The sequence below is a fragment of the Hylaeus anthracinus genome, unplaced genomic scaffold, assembly GCF_026225885.1.
Source record: "Hylaeus anthracinus isolate JK02 unplaced genomic scaffold, UHH_iyHylAnth1.0_haploid 12001, whole genome shotgun sequence".
Lineage (NCBI taxonomy): Eukaryota > Metazoa > Arthropoda > Insecta > Hymenoptera > Colletidae > Hylaeus > Hylaeus anthracinus.
Genome location: NW_026534348.1, coordinates 11,585,600 through 11,607,075, shown reverse-complemented (window position 1 = coordinate 11,607,075; position 21,476 = coordinate 11,585,600). Strand labels below are relative to the sequence as shown.

At 42.3% G+C, this 21,476-nt stretch overlaps 1 protein-coding gene across 3 annotated transcripts in view; it reads right to left on the bottom strand.

The window, feature by feature from the left end:
* LOC128890725 (plexin-A4) overlaps window positions 1–21,476 on the bottom strand; it is a 411,446-nt gene that overhangs the window by 287,649 nt on the left and 102,321 nt on the right. For all 3 annotated transcript variants that reach the window (XM_054149496.1, XM_054149495.1, XM_054149497.1), the window contains one exon: window positions 10,213–11,494. In XM_054149496.1, the coding sequence (XP_054005471.1) occupies window positions 10,213–11,382 (1,170 nt within the window). In that variant the 5' untranslated portion in view covers window positions 11,383–11,494. The remainder of the gene's footprint in view (window positions 1–10,212; window positions 11,495–21,476) is intronic.

Below are 21,476 nucleotides of genomic sequence, written 5' to 3'. Positions count from 1 at the left end.
AAATGGCACCGTATATTTTGAAATAGGACCATGTATTTTTAATTGGTGCTACGTACTTTCAAAATGCACCGTGTAGTTTCAGATGGAGCAATATGATTTTAAGTGGCCTGTCTATTTAAAAATGGCACTAATCTACCACTGGAACCACCAAGAACAACATATAAGTATAATTGGCCTTGATTCCACTTAATTCCAATAATAATATAAATAAATCCATTTTCTTTAAATATCAACTTAAGCACAAATAATATAACCATCTAAAAAATTCCTGAAACAGTCCTGCAAGGAAGAACCTGTATCTTATTTGAACATAACCCACACGGTTTTATACAGGGTGAATCACGAGGCACTCAACACCTCTCGCCCCAATATCTCTGTTAGCATAAAAGATAGAAGAGAATGCCAAAGGGGGAAAAGTTATCAAGAGGGCAAATATGGAAATAGGAACAGATCTTCTGTGTGACGTTAAAACGATACCGCGAAGGGGTTAACGCACCGCACACACCGTCGTGCAAAAATGCAATATCGTTTCCCCCCTTTTGCCACCGCGTGCTTCCATGCTTCCATCGAACTGGCCGAGTGCACTCGTCTCCTTTACGATAGGTATTTGCCGAGTAACGTTTGTGTTTTCGTTGAAGCGGCGTTTCTGTCCGAGGGATTCGTCGGTTGGCTGGGCTTAGGGTTCTCCAGTTCCTGAGAACATCTTCCAAACCAGTCGACCTCTCAGAGTACATAGATTAGGCGCAGATATTAATTCTTTGTATCTACATTTACATAATTATTTATGACTCTAAATAGAAATATTTACTGGCTACTTTGTTATGTCACAGTATCAGCCTTCGCAGTAATGAAACACACAGGTTGCTTCGATATTTGATCGCGTAACTATATCTGCTCTCTTGAAATATGTGACCGAGTAAAAATTGAAAATTGTACGATTTTTCTTTGTAAGCGAATGCTAAGTTTATCTCAGAAAGATAGAGAATTAATTTGTACACCTAATAGAGTACTCCTGTATAAATCTTATCATTTTCACGTGAGCTACTTGTTGGAAGTCTTATACCTGATAAATCTACATGAATCACCTTATCGAAGTTACTATAAAATCAGTTATGAGACCTTCGATAAACTCAATGTCCAATTTGTTTCCGTGCAAACTGTACCAGAATATTCTGCTACTAAAAGTAGAGCACAATTGCCCTATAAACATAGGCTCGTAAATGATTTAATGACACTTAGACGACCACCCGATTTGATTCTAGGTCGAGTGTCCAATGAGATCTATGACGGATCTCGACGAAATAGAGAATCTCTTCAGCAAATATTAATATGAAAATATAAAGAAACAGTATTTAGAGTGCATGGATATAATATTATTGTCAATTTAAATCGACCACATTTTTAGATTCTCCTTCTATGCAACGTACACTTTCTCTCTCAAGTCCAATGACTCTCCACCATAAACGCATGCGAACATTTTTCACAAATAAGTGGCAGTCGTTGAAAGCAATTGGAAGAACTAGAGAACGAAACAAAGCGCCAGAAACGACAGAAATTAAGATGTACGGATCGATCGCCGGCAGTGCATATTACATCCAGACACGAGTCAATTCTGATCTCATGTATTATAAATGACGCACCACGGAATAAAGTTCCGTGATGTATTACTCATGATACACCGATCGCAATAAGAATTTCACGGCTGGTATCTCACGTATCGCGAGCAATGCGTAGAGAAAATGATCAACTTTGCACAAAGAAACTTTGATAAGATAAAAAAGAAAAGTACATATATACATGACGAATTGAGTAACCTCCTCCTTTTTGAAGTCAGTTAAAACGGAACAGTGCGATGATGAATACGCGCGGCATTCTCGATAGATCGCTTCATCACTGATTTGAGAATTTTCAAAAATGGAAATCTAATTAGTCCGGTGTAATCAGTCCTTTGTATGGAAAGATAGAGGTAGATCAAGTTTGATCGCTGTTGTTTATGTGATTATACAGGAATTATTTTATAAAATTGCGAAGAAACTTGAGAATTGTTTATACTCTAAAGCACACAATTCTTCACGAAGGAAAGGATCTGGTTTTCTAGGTTTTGAATAATAGAATTAGAAAATTAACAAATAAGAAGCTTCACGAAGGTCAAAATTGGAGACTCGTTAAATTGGAAAATATTAGATTATTTAACCAGAAATTTGTCAAGACCAAGAAAATGTGATTTTTGTGCAGGTCTGCTGAATTTTCCTCGAATGACGGATTAGATGGGATCCCAGCTCGGACCAGTGGGTTTTTTTTTCGATCACCGCACCCCATTGATCCCCGGTCAGCCGTAAAAAAGCGTATCAAGCGACCTTAAAAAGGTGGCCTGTCAATTTGCTCAATTAAGACTGACAACGTCGAACAATTTCGTGATCCAACTTAATCGCTCGGCAAAAAAAAACTGCGACGATAAAGATACGATGAAAAACCAGTCCACAAAATGTCTAGTCGATACCTCACAGTTCCAAATAAATAGATCCATCAATGAATTACAAGCAACAATACAAAAATCCAATCAAACCTAAACCAAATATTCAATTCGTTCAAATAAACACGATAGAAATTATTTACCTATATATCTGGAACAGAAAGGCTTGATTTGGAAAACTACACGGTGCATTTTGAAGATACATGGTTGCAATTAAAAATACATGGTGCCATTTAACACTACACGGTGCATTTTGAAACTACGTGAACCATTTAGAATCATATAGTCTCATTTAAAATTACATATCTTAAAAATGCACGATACCAATAAAATCTAGGTTGCCATTTAAACTCACACCTAGCAAAATAATTGAAAAATGATCGCTACGCTGCAGTGACTGTCGACCTTCCCACGAATCTAGGCCGTCGGAGATGACATCGATCGCGGATCGCGCCTAATTTAGAGAAAGTCGGTTTTCCCAAGTCGGACGACTCTCGTTTTACCTGGACTCGTTCGTTTCTAATCAGAACGAATCGGTCGTCTCGCGTAACGCTTAGACGCGCGGCGAGATTCCCAGCCTTGGAAACACGCGGGAAACAATCTTCGCGTTCGTTCAACCGACGCATCGTCCGCGACGGTTTTTCTTTCATTAATTATCATTAGGGTGTCGTTTCTTTCCCCGTACGGGAAGCTGCAGCCAGTGGCGGAGTAGCCGGCGTGTTAATATGCGTGACTGATTCGAAGAGAATGGGAACAGTAGATTATGGCCGCGCTTTGCACGCGCAACGTACGACCACTCTCGATTCACCGGTCGTAAATCATGTCGCCTTGTGTTCAGGGAGCACACGGCGGTTCCAAGAAGTTTAGTGTGGGTAGCACTGATGAAAAGGTACGCAAGAAGCTGATATTGAAATTCCGGGAAGAGATAAATATCATTTGTCGCGGACAGATGGAGAGAAAAAGCGGAAAACGGACGGGTTCAATGAAAGAAACGGGAACGGTACAGATGATGGAGAAAATTTTATTCGAACAAGTAAATTGACGAATAAAATGGAACGTAGAGGTAATTCGTTGGCGACGATCATTTTATCGAGTAAGTGCATGTTATGCTGTGGCTAATAGTTTGTTAATGGTTGCTGAGGTGGGCAGAACTTTATTTGAATAATAAATTATCACCTCGTACGATGTAGCAGAGAATTCTTATCAATTTGAACAAATCAGGAATCTTACAACTCATTGCAATCATTGGTTCGAAATTGTACCTGTTGAAGTAAACGTTCACTAATTTGAATTTACCGCGCTTATACATTGTCAACTTACTGTACACGAAAACATAATTAATCTGTGTTGATCTTTTAATTAAACCAAGCATCTGCCAAATCCTGATATCCATTCTAACAGTACCAATGTTAATGTCAATTGTCATCATCGCCTGAGTAAAATACTATAAAAATTACTGCACAGAGAATATTAAAAGGAAGAAATGTAACGAAAAATCTAAACTGTAACGGAATTTACAAAACCTGTTGGGTAGATTTCAAAATCATTTCAATTAATTATAATTCACAAGTGAATTTCCTCCTAATTCTCACATCTATTGTATAACAAAGTTAAATATGCAATACTCCAATACTCGAAATATAATACTCCAATATCGTTCCAATATGCATGAAGAAATCAGCTGCAATAAATGCTTCGCAATTTTTTAAATAACCATACAAATGTTTCTCAAATTCCGATACGCTATTTTGCTTCAGAAACGATCGTCATGACCTCTACAAAATTAATTCTGCAAGTTTAACAGTTGGATTCGTAAATTTGTCGAAGATGGCTCCGAAATGAGAGGTCGAGAGGTTCGTAATAATGCTTGTTCGTGCTTAACATTTTTCCTTATTATTATTCCGAGAAGGGCCGAGGGAAACTTTCCTGGCGAAACGTACGTGGGAAAACAATGCACCGAGTAGAAAAGAGTACAAGAGAAAATGGAAGAAGTTCATCCACGAGCTGACCGAAATGAACGTAACGAAGGGAAACAAGAGTAAAAAGCGAACCCTGTCCCACGGCGGCCCCCGTCGTCGGCTGGACCAAACAAACAATCTTTATCTCCTTTATGGGCGTCCTTATCTGCGCCAACCGACTCCTCTCCAGCTTTTCCGTGGCAGGTTCTGCCTTTTTCTCGCCCTCCGCACGTGAAGAGATCCTTTGTGTTTCCCGCATACTTTCTCACCGGGTTCGAGGGAGAAGAAAAAAAGGTAAGGTTAAAAAAACAAGAGACTCTGGGACCGGCGAATGAAACAGAGAGACAGAGACGAGCGAGAGAAAACGGAACGTAGCGAAGAAAGAGAGAGAAAGGAGGAGAGGATCGGTCCAACGACCCGTCTAGTCACGAAAATTTGAATAAATCTCGCTCGGTATGCGCCACCGTCCTGAATATCATTTCGTTGCTTTCCGCAAACCGTTCTCTACCTCTTCACTATCAGCGTTTCTCAAACTCAGGCTTAAACTCGAAGAGACACCTAACGGATCCCAGAAACGTTGGTACGGGTTTGTATGGGATACTGCTTGGGAACTACTGACGGTACGAAGAAAACATACGAATGTTTCACGTAGGAAATTTCATTGGCTTTAATTTTTGTTACGATTACTTTTTAATACTTACTTATTGCGGCATTTGTGTTTGCAACTTCATCGAAATTCAAATATTTCATTCAAATTCATTTTCTTTGACATTTAACAACTTCCAGAATTAATCGCTTCGGTGAAAAGTGACGTGGCGATCGACACATGTTAAATCAATTGTTGAATGAATTGGTGTGTTTTTTTTTTCAAATATACTAGATTTTAATAAATAACGTAATGGACGATAAGTGGGATAAAATTTGAAATGCACACACCTCATTCAACAAGTGTCTATGTACGAAAAAGCTTCGTCACCAAACCATCAAACCATACACTTCTTTAAAAACAGAAACTCTTCAAATACCCTCTCTGCTAAAAATTCGATCGATGGAGGTTCGGCAAAAATGTTCGTTCGCGAAAGGTGCGCGTGGGAAGGTTAAGTTTGAGAAACGCTGCTCCACCTCGTTCTCGTCCCACCGCCGATGAGAGAACTGAAAATGCCAGCGGCCTCCGCCGCGCTCAATGGAGTGCGAACTTCCTCCACCCCTCCAGGCCGCGACGTTCGCGATGATAATCCGAGCAAACGTTTTATTATGAGTCACTCCTGGGTACCTTTGACATTACGCCCCGCGACGCGAAACCACCTGCGTGCCTCACACTCGTCGCTTGGAAGCATGATCGACCCGACGCGACGCGACCGCGAGTTTATTTTAGAGCCGAAGCATTTTTCCGATCGGACGAGTCGTCGAATGTCACGCGACGCTGGCAAGCAACGAGTTTCGAAGATTGCTGGCTAAACACCCGAATGAAACGATTGGGCGTAGCGTGCGTGACGCGATTGACTGACACTTTACGCAGTGGAGATGCAAAGCGGTTTAACGAGGTCTAGGTTACTCCCGTTGACGAAGAGGGAATGTGTTGCTTTGGTCAAACATTGACGAGTGCCCTGAGTCCAAGAATGGAAAGACTTGGAAAGACTGGTGGCAAAATTTGGTGTGCATGAATGCGTGCGCGCGTGTGTGTTGGACTATGGTTTGATGTAGTATGACTCGAGAATTACAAGAAAATTATTATAAATAGCATGGCAATTTTAATATGTGGTACATTGGTGTCAGTTTTTGAATAAAAATTCTGTTCGTGTACAAATGTATCTGATTTCACGTAGCATGACTCGAGAATTATCAGAATATTATTGAAAATGGCATGCTAATTTTAATAAAAATTCTCCGTGTATAGATGTTTGCCTCTGGTTTGATTTATACCTCAGAAATGATTAACCAAGAAATTCTGGAAATGTCTATAATGAAGTTGTAAACATCAAGGTCCTTTACCCCGAGTTACTCAGGAAGTTTCCTATGAATGCACCTCTGCGATTAGTCACATCTGCTCCGTTAATCAGACCGACAATGCATAGAACCGTGCCAGCTCACAGTGACCCTCTTAGCTATCTACAACCTCGCGTGACTCCAAAGTCACGTACCCCTGCATTCTTTATCTCTAATTCGATCCTATTATCAATATGTATCAATTGTGGCTTTGAAGCATTAGCATGTCTACGTGCAATCCGTGTGCAACGACTACATAGCAATTTCTCACGCCCACGGTGAATACGCTTTACAAAATTATCTCTCTAATTAAAATTCCATTATCACCATCCACTGATATTAGTCGGAATCCAAACATAATTTCTGAGGGCTAAGGATATCAGCAGTTGGTGAAAGTTGAATTTAATTACTCGATTGCTTCCGTTACAATTTCGAGTATCAAAATCGACGAAATTTAATACAAGCGTTCTAAATTGATAGAGAAAGTTCTGCGCCAACGTTACCAGCACTTCGGGTCTCGGTTAGACGGCTGAATGAAACGATTGTGCGAGGCCCGCGTGACGCAACAACGGAGCGCTCGAACACCTTGCAGACCGAGATGCAAAAAGTTCCGCGAGCTCTGTATACATGTTTAATACACGCAGGCATTTATGATACGAGGAATTACACGGTCTACGGGCTAAACACACTCGTCACTCTACGACATGTGTCACGGCGCAAAGAACATGGAATTTCCTATTTGTTTTTGCGACCACCATTAGCTGGTTAACACTTTGCTACACACCGTGGTTTTACTACGCTCCGCGTACGAGTATCAATGGACGCAAAAATGTGGGAAAGAGGAGATACCGCCTGAATTCTCCAGCGACTGAAAAATGTATACGCTCCGAAAAGAATGAGAGCACTGACTCCACTTAACCCAGACCACTACGGGTTAATTTTAGAACGTTTTTAAATTCTGAAGGCTGCCTTAAATTTAATACTCGGTACGTACGTCCGACCGATTTTCTTGGAGAAATTTGATGTTTCGAAATTCTCAAGTATGGACAACTGGAATTTTATATGCAACTAACTGCATCCCGGGGTTCTACCCGCGTCGAATACCAACGTTGTAACGCCTTTTTACACCCTTCGGTGTTGAATTTCGAAATATCCTTTCTTATTCTTTATATACATCGTAAAGGAAACCTCTGTGCAAAATTTCAGCTTTTTAGGTTCAAGGTAAAATCTTTGATAAAGATCGAGAAATTCAATTTGTACGTAGATAGCAAAGAATTTCAATTCTCAGAAGTGTGCTATCAGTTCTAGTTGACTCGACCCTTGTTGATTCAGTAGCTTCATAAAAAAAAAAATCTTATGCAGATAAACACTTCAAGTGACAAATGAAAGATAAGCAATTTTGTATACGTTATTCGTGGAATACAAATTTTAATCGAAGAGCCAAGCAGACATTCTTGAGAATGTCATAATCTGCACTTTAACTTTTAACGTTTGATTAAATTTTCCACACCATTTGTGTTTGATTAAAAATCAAAATTCTAAAACCTCTAGTAGAAAATTCTGGATTGGATTGGAATTATTATTCTCACTTCGCACACGGGTTTACCTCGAGGAGGGCCCAAAAATTGTGAATTGAACAAACAATGAAGAATAAAATTGTACCCGTTTTAAGAACTACAAAAAATACTTTCTTCGTACCAAAATTATAATATATTCATACAGAGCAAAGATTAATTTGGCTATTTGTTTTGATTTTTACTACAAATATCGACGTTTAAATGAGTACATATCGCAAATGAATGCCTCTTTTCCATTTGTCAGTCGAATGAAATTTTGTCCATATTTGGCAGTGCCTCTAAGAGGAAAAAAGCCTTTTTCCAGAACGCGTTATGGAGATCGTCTAGTCTAGATTAACCGATGATCGCGCGCGCGAAAGAAACACGCGAAGCTTTTTCCATGATCCCGCCACCTCTGCTGTATCATCTTCTGAGGTTTTCGATACCACCACCTGTTACGTAAATACAAGTGGCACGGCCTCTCGGAGATGCGGCCAATTGATTTACGTCGTAATGGGCCACGAGGACGAATCGTGGCCTCCTGTGTAAGAGGCCTTCCTATCTGGCAACCATTCAGCGAATTATCGATTTCGAGTGCTGCCTTCTTGTACGTATGTACATTGTACACTCAATCACGAACATACCAACAACAAAGCTAATCCATTCTCGAATTTCAAAAAGTGAGGTGAAGCGAGTGGAGCAGTTTTATTCGTGAGAATGCAAAGTCGCGTAACTTGAGTGTAACACCTGTCTTACATTTGTTCGTTCTGTATATATATTGATTTAATTCTTGCTTAACATACAACTCCATTAAGTTTGCCAGTAGTCTCTAGGAATGCCTACACTTATATTATTAATGAATTATAAAGCAAACGCATCTGGATAAAGCCCTACCAAGGAAAGCAACTAATTTCATTAAAAATCGTTAACCACTTGAAAATATAAATCACACGGCATTTACAAATAGAACGTCCCCTGCAAACAGTACAAACAGCCCCCCCCCCCTCTCCCCAGTTCACAAATCACCAAGAATTCCCGGCTACCCGGCACAATCGTTTAAAAGAATTACGTCCCACACGCGAAAGTATCTTATTAGTCCCAATTTATTTTTCCGCGCGTAATCACGGCTCATACCGTGTTGTAACCGGCCACTTAACAACACCCTCTACGTCACCCGCGCGGCCGTGAATCATAATTCAAACTTGTAATCGCCACTCGCAAACGAACGTTCAATTCACCGCGTAACAAGACGCGTACGTACGAGGTACCGACGTCGGAGCTCGCATGCACCACTTCCAACCCAAAGTTTGCTTTATATTCAGCCGTATGCAAATTGGAAACGATCATTCAGGCGCGCGTTGTGTAGCAACCACGGTTCATGAACCGATCACGTGGGTGAACGTGTAAAATCGAGCAAGAAAGCACGCGCCCCGTTCTCGTGTTTCTTTCCTAGGGGTTCTTTAAGCCCCGTTGCGCGCCGCTGTCACGCGATAAGAAACTCGATGGCGGTTTACCGATTACCCGACGCTGGCAACCGTACGTTCCTGAATGCAAATCGACACCGATGGTCGAAACGGAGGACCGTTATCGGCCGAGTCTACGACGCTTCGTCTAAAGAAGAAAATCCAGTTACCCCGTGGAAGGGACCTCGCCAATTCGTACATATTCGACCTGGCCACTTGAAAGAGTCTTTTATCATCGAATTTGCTCCCTAAACTCGTGGTATGTACCCAGCAAATCGAAGCCAGGGTTCTCTGAAACGAACTATGGCCGCTGACGAATCGTCGATTTCGTTTCGATTAATTCAATTTACCAAGAATAAAAGATTCGTGAACAGAGCAACGATTTTCACTCGTCCAATATGGCTTCACCATTTAAGTCTGAATGGCCTCGTCCAACAATTTCCTCCCCAAAGCTGATCACAATTCAAGTCACAGAGACTCAAATGTGACCCGTTCATTGCACAAATCGATTAACTCCATAAAAGTAAAAGTTGCGAAATACGATCAAAAAGGCTTCTCAAATAAATTATTTATTATTCAATGGCCAACAAAATTTTGTCGTTTAACGGAGTTACTCTTTGCTGTTCAGAAAAGTTATTATAAATATACCAAGTTGTGACTATACCAAGTGCTTGAACACGTAAATATAAAATTTGTCAAAAATTGGAGTTGATTTATTTGTGTAGCGAACGGAAGAATTATGAACGAAGAAAGATACAACGCCTAAAATCGCTTACCGTTGAGATGCAGGGGTGGCTGGGCGACATGTACTCCACGCCTCGGTGTCCCTCGCCGCTGAAGCACTTCTGTATATTGGTCATGAACTTCCTCCTGATCGCCTTCAACGAGTACACGCAAAGGGCGGAATGCGGCTTGGGGACGTTGCTGCTCGTCCCGTTGCTCTCGGCGAACACCGCGAACAACACGTCGTCCTGGGCGGTGATGCCTAAATCTCCCGCCAGCACCGAGCCAGCCTTGCCGACGTACGCTGCCTGAACGAGATTGTAGTGGACCTCGTTGCTGGTACAGTTAATCGGTATCTCCGTGTACGAGTAGTAATGCTCGTCGTCGTGGCAGATACGCACCAGCTTCGACACGTAGAAAGGCGTGTTCGTGTTCTTCATCTGTGTGGTCATGAAGTAACTGAATCCACCGCTGCTGAACCCGTATATGTAGTTGATGAGATATCTATCGCGCGACAACGAGTTCACGTACATCCTGGTCCCGGTGGTAACCGCTGTTTCGGCGATGTTCAGCATCTTGTCCTTGTCCAGGGACCTGGAGCTCACCGCTGGCACCTCGGACCTGTACGGCGAGTTCCCGGTGTAGGTGACACCCACGTACATCACCTGGGTGACAGGCGGATTCGGTGGTCCCGGAGCGATGAACGCTACCGTCGACATGCTCGCGTTGTTCGCCACCACGGCTTCCTTTACCTCTTGAACGACGTCGGAGATGTTGTGGAGGTTTCGTACCCTGCAGGTGCCCTGCGACAGGGTGCCGCACGAGATCAACCTGGTGGTCGTGTAGTCGATCACCAGGGCCATGTTCACGTTGTCGACGGGTCGGGTTGGCGTCTCCCGCGGACAGTCGATCATCGAGCAGGCAGGCGAGTCGCCTTTAGGTCCCGTCACCACCTTGACCACCAGACTGAGATCAGGCGAGAGCTGATACAGCCGGTTCACCGCGCCCACGTAGATGCGACCCGTGTTCTTGTCCACCACGAGATGGTTCATTCGCTTCACCTCGGGATCGTGGAACCTCTCGACGATGTCGGCGGGATTCGAGCGAACCGGCAGCCTTGGGGACAGCAGCACCAGGATCGAAAGGAGTAGACGAAGTTGCCGTTGGTGCGACAGCATCGATCCCATCCTCTTTGGCGCCTCGTTACTCGGGAAGACTGGCATCTTACTACTCTACTTCCTACGCTACAGGACACGATCTCTGTCGCGGTCTTCCGCCTCCTTCGCTGCGCCCGGGGATCCTCGCGGAGGCGTCTTCCTCGAGCCTCGCCCAGACCTGCACAAAAGCAATCACAGGTTAGTGGTTGTCGGAGAGGGCCTGGCGGGATTCGTGCTATTCCGTTTACCCCAACGGCGAACTACTGCGCCCTGTGGTCACGAAATTATTGCGAAAGGGGTGGATCGTGGTGCTATTTTAGCGTTAGCGACCCTGCTGTAGGGGGTCGTTTCATTTTTTTAGGGATGAATCTATAGGTGGTAGTAGGGTTATAGAGTTATTCTCATTTATAACTGTTACAGTCTGAGCTAATGTTTCCCAAAAATGATGAAAAACGAAAATAAAATGGGGAAGGTGAAATTTACAACAGAGACATTTAACACGGATGTGACCGGTCACGAGTAAACTCGTGTTTGCACTTGCATTATATATTTCAATTTATGAAACCCACGGCGATATAACAAAATTGTATAATTGTGTAAGAGATATGTATGTAAAATATTCCAATTGAATTCATTATGTTGGTAAAATATAAATAAAATTTATTCGAGTTCATTTAGATCGTTTTAACTTCACGAAGACACGAAGTCGCTTCTCCGTAAAATTGTCGGTCAACAATGTGTTAAAATACAACATCGTAAAACTCTTCAAATGAAACGTAGTGCAACTAGGCAATATACAACTAGAGTAGAAGTCCTCAAAAAAATTCTGACATCGTTCATTTAATACCTAAAAATATGAAATACGAGAGTAAAGAGTTAATGGTTAAATTCATAGAAAATAAATTCGGAGTGGCTGCTTTTAAATATATTTGCGTAACAGCCTCGAAATATTAAAGAGAAATTCATCGAGAAAATGCATTCTGTGCACCTGGTGAAAAATCCTCGGCAAAGATAACCAAAACCGTTCGACGGAACGAATCGAATCGCGATCCGGGATGAGAGAATAGACGAGTGCGCCAATTAGAAAGGAAAGAATCGATCCTGTAGCGGAAGCATCGTGGAAGAGGAGTCTCCGCGTGCCAGAGGAGACATTATCCGCGATAATTACTTGGACGCGATGATAAAGGTCTCGTCGTTCGACGATTCGTGTAGGACTTCGTTGAAGTCAATGTACGGGATGAAAACCCATGGAAGTGAGAACGTCGAGCGAAGAGAGAGAGAGAGAAAGACGAGAGAAGGGGACGTCCCTGACAATTTATCGACTACAGAAACCAGGTGCCTTTGAATCGTACCCCAACGCACGCTCCTCTTAACGAAATGAAATGGCCGACTTTGCACGGGACTACCAGAAATACGTGAGATAAAAAAAAAGTATCAGAAGAAAGGAGGGGAGACGCTGAATGCGGAGACCCGAAGAAAAGGTGTTTCTCGTTTCTTATCGCGACGTTCCATCGCGACAAAAACTTCCCTTCCACGATTCTCATCCGAAGGGCACGTCGAAGCACCCTTCAACCCTGCGTCAATTTTGGTTTATAGCGGAGTGGGTACGATTTTATTCGAGTAATAGGTAGCGAATGAAAATAGTCTCGAACGGGAGCATCTGTTCGCGAGAGTTCTTAAATTGTTATTTTATGAAGGTTTCGGTGGTTCGATGTGAGATCTAGGGGAAGGTTGCTTCCATTGTACCACCGAATCTTAATATTTCTAAGAAACAGATTAAAACTGTTTTTATTTTTAGAATTCTGTAGGAGGTTCGACTGTAATACGTAGTGGTGGACAAGATGTAGTCGATAAATTACAGTGACTAGTAATCATGAGCAATCAGATGTAATTGTCCATGAAAGACTATAAATTGCAGATGATTTATGATTCCAGGACTACACGTGGACATCGCATTAAAAATGTTTCTTGAATACGAAATTTTCTGACGATAAGTATAATGTAGCTTCATTAAATATTATCAATAAATTACACTGTGGTTTTATTCAATATCGAGTACCTACAAACGCGCAATAATATTTGGAACATCCTAGAAAGTCTATCTTAATCCTCCCCTTTTGCCCTTTGAAAATATTCTAATCGTTATCATGAAAGGAACCTCTACAACTTGTGTATTCTCAAATTGACTCAAAAATGAAATAAACACGTGTTAATGAAATCTGCAAGAATCCAAGAATGCGTGCCATGAAAATCGTATAAATTTTCCTACGCTTAATACTTCAGTCGATCAGAATTACATCACCGCATCGCGTTTTGCTCTCTAGGTAGAAGATAAGGAGAACACGACCTTTTAAGCGAATCCACGAAGGAACACGCAACGATCCCGAAGCGAACGAAGGAAGAGTATCGCGGAAGGTATCGATAACTATCGAAGGTACATCCGTGAACGCGAGATTCCGCGTAGAAGGAAAGCCGCGGCACGTTGCAACGAGCATGCGTGCAGGTCGAGTGGAATCGTACAGTGGCGCGTTGGAAATACTATTGGCCAGGTATGGGGAGTCTCTCGAGGTAAACATTCAGAATAGAGAAATGTAATAAAACGAACTGAATAAGGCGTAACTATTTTCATTCTTCGTGAATTGTTCGGAAATCTTAGTGCAGAATTTCAAAGTAGTATTAAATAAATGTGGAATAAATCTTTGAACTGTGAGAATGAATAAAGAATTCAGTTGTTCGATCGTCGTTAATAAATTGCTACGTATTAGTTTCATTTTTTATTAGAGCTTCATCAATCGTTTTTACAGGATTCTTATGATAAGGTGATATTATCCACGACACTAAATGTTGTAACATACATAGTAACGACAACTTTGCGAGTCAATCATTCGTGCCGGGGGAAGCAAGTTCGTTTCTCATATTCCCATTAATTACGAAAAAATCTTTCTTCTCTCCAAAACACAAGTTTGTAGATTAGAAAGAGTCCCAACATTGCACGGATACTTTATTTGAATAGACTCCATCAGAATTAAAGTTTCATCAATCTTTTCAAATATTTCCCCCATCTACCAATGTAGCAATCCCTCCAACACTTACATTCTTCAAGAAAATGCACCAATTAATTATAAAAAAAAAAACAAGAACAAACTTCACAAATGAATAAACTAAACCAAAAAATCACACCATAAATCGCCCTCAACTTTTTCAAATATTTCCCCTATGTACCAATGTAGCAATTCTCCCAACACGTACATTCTTCAAGGAAATGCCCCAAATTATTCCAAAAAGAAACTTTACAAAGGAATAAATTAAAATCCAAAACATGATACCACAATCACTCTTCGTCCCATATCACACATTCCTTTCTTCGCAAAAGTAAAAGCAGCCCACCGTTACTTCCGTCCGTATCCGCCACTGGGATGGAGAGGGGAAAGAGGTGCACGTTGCATCGGGTATGCGTGCAGGAGGATAGAGCGGAGCCAACACGCGTACCCGCGAGATATCTAAAGAGAAGATGGTCGCGCGGCACGCCTGGTAGCAGCTCGGTATCTGATGGCCGCACGCGTGCCACTCGAACGTGTATTCCCATTGTGCACGGGTACGACGCACGCGGTCCTCTCCCCTCCTATGTAGGTTAAAACCGTAATTAACGATCGTCTTAATCGCTCGACAGTTTACACCGTGGTATTAGCGAACCGAGCGAGACGTCGCGACGGTGCTGGACGCTGACCGAAGCCGTGGGGTCCAGGACGGTCGCTCCTCGCCGCTGGAGATGGGAAAATCAAACAACCGTGAAACGACACTTTAATTAGCGTGTTTACGAGCGAACCAGCCGCGGGGACTGGGCGAAAAAATTTCCCGGGGATTAATCGTTCCGCGGGAAAGAAAGAAAGAAAGAAAAAAAAAAAGAAGAAGAAGAGAAGTGGACGAGCCCCCGCGATTCGACGCTTCAGAGACGATACGCAACGGGCTCGCAAGTCTCGATCCCGAACACGGCGGTATAATTTCTACACCGTGCACACCGAAACCCCCACAGGCAGAAACGGCCGTGCGTTAATTTTAATTACAAAGCACGGGCGTGTGCGCGCGCGCTCGCGCTTTAATATGCACATTTATTTTAATGGAAAACCGGCGGGGTTTCCGCGCGATGCACTCGATAGCGCTTACCTACGTCTGGCCGTATTTCATCATTTCCACGGAAACGCGGGATTTTACTTTTATTTACTTCGCTCGTTGAGCGACGCGGCTTTGAGCGACTCTGTCCGTGGACGCTCTTTAACATTGGGTTCTTTGGAAGAGGGGGGCACTGTCCAGAGACTCGGGGGATGTTTAAAACTACGTGTAGATAGTATCTGGTAGGTAAGGGTACTTTTAGGGACGATCTATTGTTTATAATAAAGGGATTATGTTGAGATAGTGCTTATTAATTGCATGGATCTACACCCAATTAATATTTAGCGGCGATGTCGATGCTACAACAGCCATTATGATATTGTATGTCTTTTATTTTTTAGTCTTCTGAAAGTCTGTGTCTTTTGTCATTTTGTATCTTCTTTTTCAGTAATATATTAAAGTGTTTTTATAATCAAAACCATCCAGTGTGCAATCTTTCACAGTATTACGAATTCTTGCAAATAGATGCACGAACGACACGAATAATGCCTTCCCTATAAAAATAATCTAAACAAATAAAATGACCCGTAAATGAGCAAGAAATAGCAACCTGAATATACTCGAGAAATGGAAGCCCCATCTATGCATAAACGTTCCTCGGAACCATTTTAACAAGCGCGATACCCGATTTGCCAAATCCTGAACGCGGAAGCGATCGCAGGAAATATATTTCCAGTTCGTCGAATCTCTGGCGAAATCAAGGTCGATCAGCGGCGGGATTCGACGTTGAAACCGGGCCAGGATCGAGGGATCCTTCAATTCCTCGTTAAGGGGATCCGTAGGAGGCGGCTGCGGAGAAAAACGTTCGCGGGGACACCTCGGGAATTTTAAGGGGATCTCGCGAGCGTGGTTCGATTTAAAGAAATGGAAGTCCCCGCCGGGCGGTGGACAGGGTGGAATCTAAATAGTTCCTCGAACGGGTAAATTACGAAACTCTGTCGAGCGCATTTGCCCGCGCCTCTGAGAAGGGAAGAGCCCCGTTAAAGGCTCGCGAGCGAACCTTAAGGGGTAACTACCTTTTCGAGGAGCAGTTCCACCGTAACGAATGTGCGTCGTTTGGTAAACCTGGCCAGCCAAGGCCGAATCCACCGTGGAGGCAACGGAGCCTCGGACCCCGGCGCGGAATGAGCCCCCGAAGAGCTCCTTAATTGTTGATCTTTTAATTCGACTACCATTCGGGGGCATTGAAGGGAAATTCAACGAAGCAAGCTGGTAAAAATAAAGACGGACCGAATCATCGGGCTTTATTGCTAGCTGTTTAATTAACGACGTTTGTAGGTGGTGTCGAGTCGAAGGAGACGGAAATGAAATAACGTTTATTATAAGATTAACTGTCGAAGATAATAAGACCATCCAAGTAAAGCCATTGAAGATGGAAATGGATTTTAATTCGGTGTAAAAGTTGGATAGAAAAATAACATTTTACACGCGAAGTGAATAATTCATGATTTTACTTTGAATTTGAATTTCTTCTTTCGCTGGTCAAGCTTCGCCATATGAACCGGTTTTTGTGGCTCTTAAGTTTCTGTAATTACTAACAGACTTGCCTGATCGACATTCTACATTTGATCTACTTTTAAACATTCTATGTGCAGAGAAATAATAGAATTATATACAATAGAACGATTAGAATTAACAGAATTACATAGAGTGATTGGAATTTATATAATTATATAAAATGATTGGAATTAATAAAATTCTATAAAATGTTTGTAATTAATAGAATTAGATAATGCGATTGGAATTAAAAGAATTACACAGAGTATTGGAATTTATATAATTATATAGAATAATTGACATTAATAGAATTGCATAGAATAATTGAATCTAATAAAATTATATATCAAAACGTGATACAAAGACAGAAGAAAAATATATCTACGTAACAACAACAACGTTCGCCTTTGGCGAAACGTTTCACAAAAGGCAGAGGCCCCTGGAAGCATGACAATTATCTCCAGGCCCTCGATAAGTCTAGATCCGCCATTGGAAGGCGGAAGCGTGGGCGGATAACGGGAAGGAACCAAAAGAGGATGCATTAAAGAGGCAGCGATTCCGCGCTCTTTCCTGCATCGTGGAACCGTCTGTCTCTTCATTTCTGACGAATTAGGAAACGTGGATGGAACGTTGTAGGATGTTACAATTGGAGGACTTCGGAGCACGGCCTGCGCTCGTACAAATTAGCGGACAATTTCATGCGAACGTGGCTCTACAAATAAATTTAACCACGAAAAAACTGCAATTTTCTCCACCGAAGCTGCGAACGACTTACTCGCGGAATCTTTTGTGAAAATCAACGGTGAATCGTTAACGACGCGCCATTCTCGCGTTGTAACTGGTTTTATGTTGGAATGAAGAATGCCAGGTACAAAACAGTACACCTGATTAGTTTGTTTTGTTGAGATATGCGAGGTTGAAAATGGTGGAGCACGTTCAGAGCTAATTGTTGATTGTTTGTATTTGTGTAAAAGTAGTCAATAAATTATTCTTTTTAATCAACATGTAGAAGTGTACTTTAGATAAAAATATATTAAATTCCTGTGGTATGTTTCCTATCTATTTCTGAATATTAAAGTCAGAATGTATATATTGAACGTTTTAAATATGTTATCATGTTATATGACATTAAAGATACCTGAATTTCATTAAAATTCTCCAATATTAAAAGAGATAGAGGAAAAGTTCATCGAACTTTCCCACGTAAAACTAAATCCTCTCCAAGATTAATATAAAACATTTCAATAAAAAAAAAAAAAAAAACACCCACAAATAACATACTACACACATCAAAGACCTACATCATCGCTAAAACATTTATTAAGCTTCCCTCGCCCGCAAAAAAAAGTTCAGTACGTTTCTCGATTACATCGCATCCCTTCCGCATGCATCTATAAATAAACACACTTCACCCGAACGGAATTAATTTTCCCGCGTCTTTTAACTCATTTTAGCGAGTGCCCGCACGCTCGTTTCGCGGAGAACTCGGCGCCCCCGGGGGAGATACGCAATCACTCTTCCATCCAGTTCTTTGCAACGAATTTATCAAGCGGCAGAACGTCGAATAAAAACGTAACGAGCCGCAAACACCGACACGTGATCGCATATCAACGCGGCACCGAGTACACGACGATGGCTAGAACGCGTTCAAAACCCGCGGTATCCGTTTGGAACTCTCCCTCCGACGTTAGGAGACACCGCAAGACAAACTGCCTCCGCGAGAAACGTTTCTGCAACGAATGCGATCGCGCGACTAACTTGGATCGGGCTTAGCTAGCAAACAGCGGGGGAAAAAGCGCCGAAGGAAGAAGCCAACACGCAGGATGTAACGGTGCACGGCCGAAAGAAGCGGCGCAAGTTCCTTTAAATCTTCCTGGCGTCTCGCTGCGAAACTCTCTGATTCCTCATTAAGTAAATGGCGGCGGAGAGGTGGGAGCGAAAAAGTTGCCAAGTAATTTAAAGAGATATACAGCAGGGTCTTCGGTTGCCTCTCGCCTGGAGTGCCGTCGGCGATAAGACGATTAGAAGACGTACAAGTTCGAACGTCCAAAAGTCCCGGCGGATGGAACCCTTTGTTGTCCGCGCGAATCAATCCGCGTGGATCGTCCGATTCCCGAAATTCCGGTACAAAGGTGGGAAAAACGAGATTCCACCAAAAAATTTGTTTTCGTTCCTAGCAGATGTAAATGTCTCGACCCGGAATTTTTATAGCGTTGCTCATCCATCATAAAGAGATAGCAAAAAATTTTTTTAATCCTTAGGATATGGATTACTTAAACAAAAAATTAATTATTATCGTACCAGTTGCTTCGTTTATATCCCAAAGAACCCACTCTTTACAGACGTTTGGATTGTATCTTTAAACGTTGAACGTCGTTTCTCGCAGACTCGCAAGTCGAGGGGGCCAAATAAACGATAAGAACTAATTCGAGGGATACTAATTCGGGGGGTACACATGCATTAGCGGGTCGTGTACATATTAAACCTAACGCAGGAGTCTCAAAGCGTCGTGTTTAACAGTTGTCCAGCAGCGAGACGGTCGAATAACAGCGGTCCAGAAATTCCTCGGGACAAAGGACGTAACGGAGGTCCAGCCTGTTTCCAGAGGATTCGGTGTCTTTACGTTGGATCCTCTGGACACTTAGTTTCGGTTTAAGTTCGTGGAAAGGTACGACGAGGCGGGCAAACCGACGAAAGAGGAAAGTTTCGACGTGGCGCGGACTTCTCGAGTCGCGGGACGAGTCTGGCCGGAAATCGGTCGTTTTAAAAAGTCGACCCAACGGCGGAGAGATTGTTTAAACTTTCAACGATTGTATAACTCGTTAAAGAGTCGTTAGGGCCCGACAGACACGCTGCGGGAACTGTTGCGGCTGGAGTCATCCGATCGTCCGGTTTCTTTTGTTTTTCTTTCATTATCGGGAATAAATCGCCAGTCGGTAGCTCCTTTACAGTTTTCCTTTTTTTAAATCTCAAAATTCCCGTAGAAAAAGAAGAAAAACGAGATTCCACCAAAAAATTTGTTTTCGTTCCTAGCAGATGTAAATGTCTCGACGCGGAATTTTTCTAGCGTTGCTCATCCATCATAAAGAGACACCAAAATATTTTTTCCACGAATAATTCGTTTCTCGAGGTGTACTCTAGTTGATAGTCGCGCAAAGCGATTATGCAGATAACGTAGGAGTAATGATATCTTTTCTCTTTTGGTATTTGCTGTATACTTTTTCGACTCTCTTGCCTACTCTATCTGTACAATCTCTTTGGAGTTGCAGTGTTTCTTGTGTTTCAACATTGTTTTAATCATTATATAATAAGCCTGCCTATAAATAGTAATCTCCCACTCTTAGAAGGCAAAAAAACCCGCACCCTATCTATCTCTCTGCTTTTACTTGTATGAATTTTTGAAATTTAAAATAAAACAGAGAAAAAAATATAATCAACAAATTTCTTCCTAAATTAATTTTTTTTTTTTTTTTTTTTTTTTTAATAAACGGTGTTCTTACTTTTGTTATTGTGTACTATTGCATCCCCCTCTGCATCTCTCCCACGAAAGAAATTAAATTCAGAAAACTGCCCCTTCCTTCTATTTTCAGCTGGATACGCCCACGCCTGGATCCCCTAGTCAATCTACGATTTCTCTATGCGTTCCTTGCGTAAGAATCACTTGTGTCGCTAAACAAAGCTGTCGGTGCAACGTCGTTCCAGGTTAACGCGTTGATCGCCAAACTAACACTCGCGAAAAGCTCAACTTGGTTAAAATTTTGTTTCGAGAAAATTAGAAACCGCGTAATCCGGTATTTCTCATGGTACTCACTTTTCTAACCTCACCAGATTCACAAATTCTATTCAGATTGATTTTCATCGATAGCATAACTTCAGAATTAATTTTTTGAATTGCTCGATAATGTGGTAAACATTCGGGCACGATGCAAAGAGAGGACGAGTTTTCCCAGGCCTGCCGAAGACGTAGGCCGAAAACATGGGCATCGTCACTCAACGGAGGTCCCAAATGCGAGCAAGGACGCCATCCTTTTTATGACTCCGGCCCGATATTTTCTCGGATCGGAACCATCGGCTTTGGGCCACCAGCACGGCAGACCGTCGCGAGCAGTGCTAGAGATCACCTCGATGAACAATAAAAAGCCTTTTTCGTACAAACCCAAGTTTTGTATTATTTTGAATATTTTATAGTTAAAGTTTACTACGATAAAAAGCTCCATCGCCCATATATGGGCGACGTGGCGACCAACGCGTTAAAACCGCGATCCAACGAGAATCACCCCCGTGTTCTTCTCGTAATCGCGAAAAGGAGCACCCCGGTAAGCCGTGTTTACTCGACCTACCGCAAAGCCGCGTGTCGTAGGAGGAAGACGTCGATCAGGCCCGCGGACCAACACGACTCGTGCCGAGGAAAGAGAAGCAAACGAGACAGGACCGATACCAATGAGAAATAGCAGCGCGGGGCCCGTCCTAGTGGCGTGGTTCGTGTCGATGTT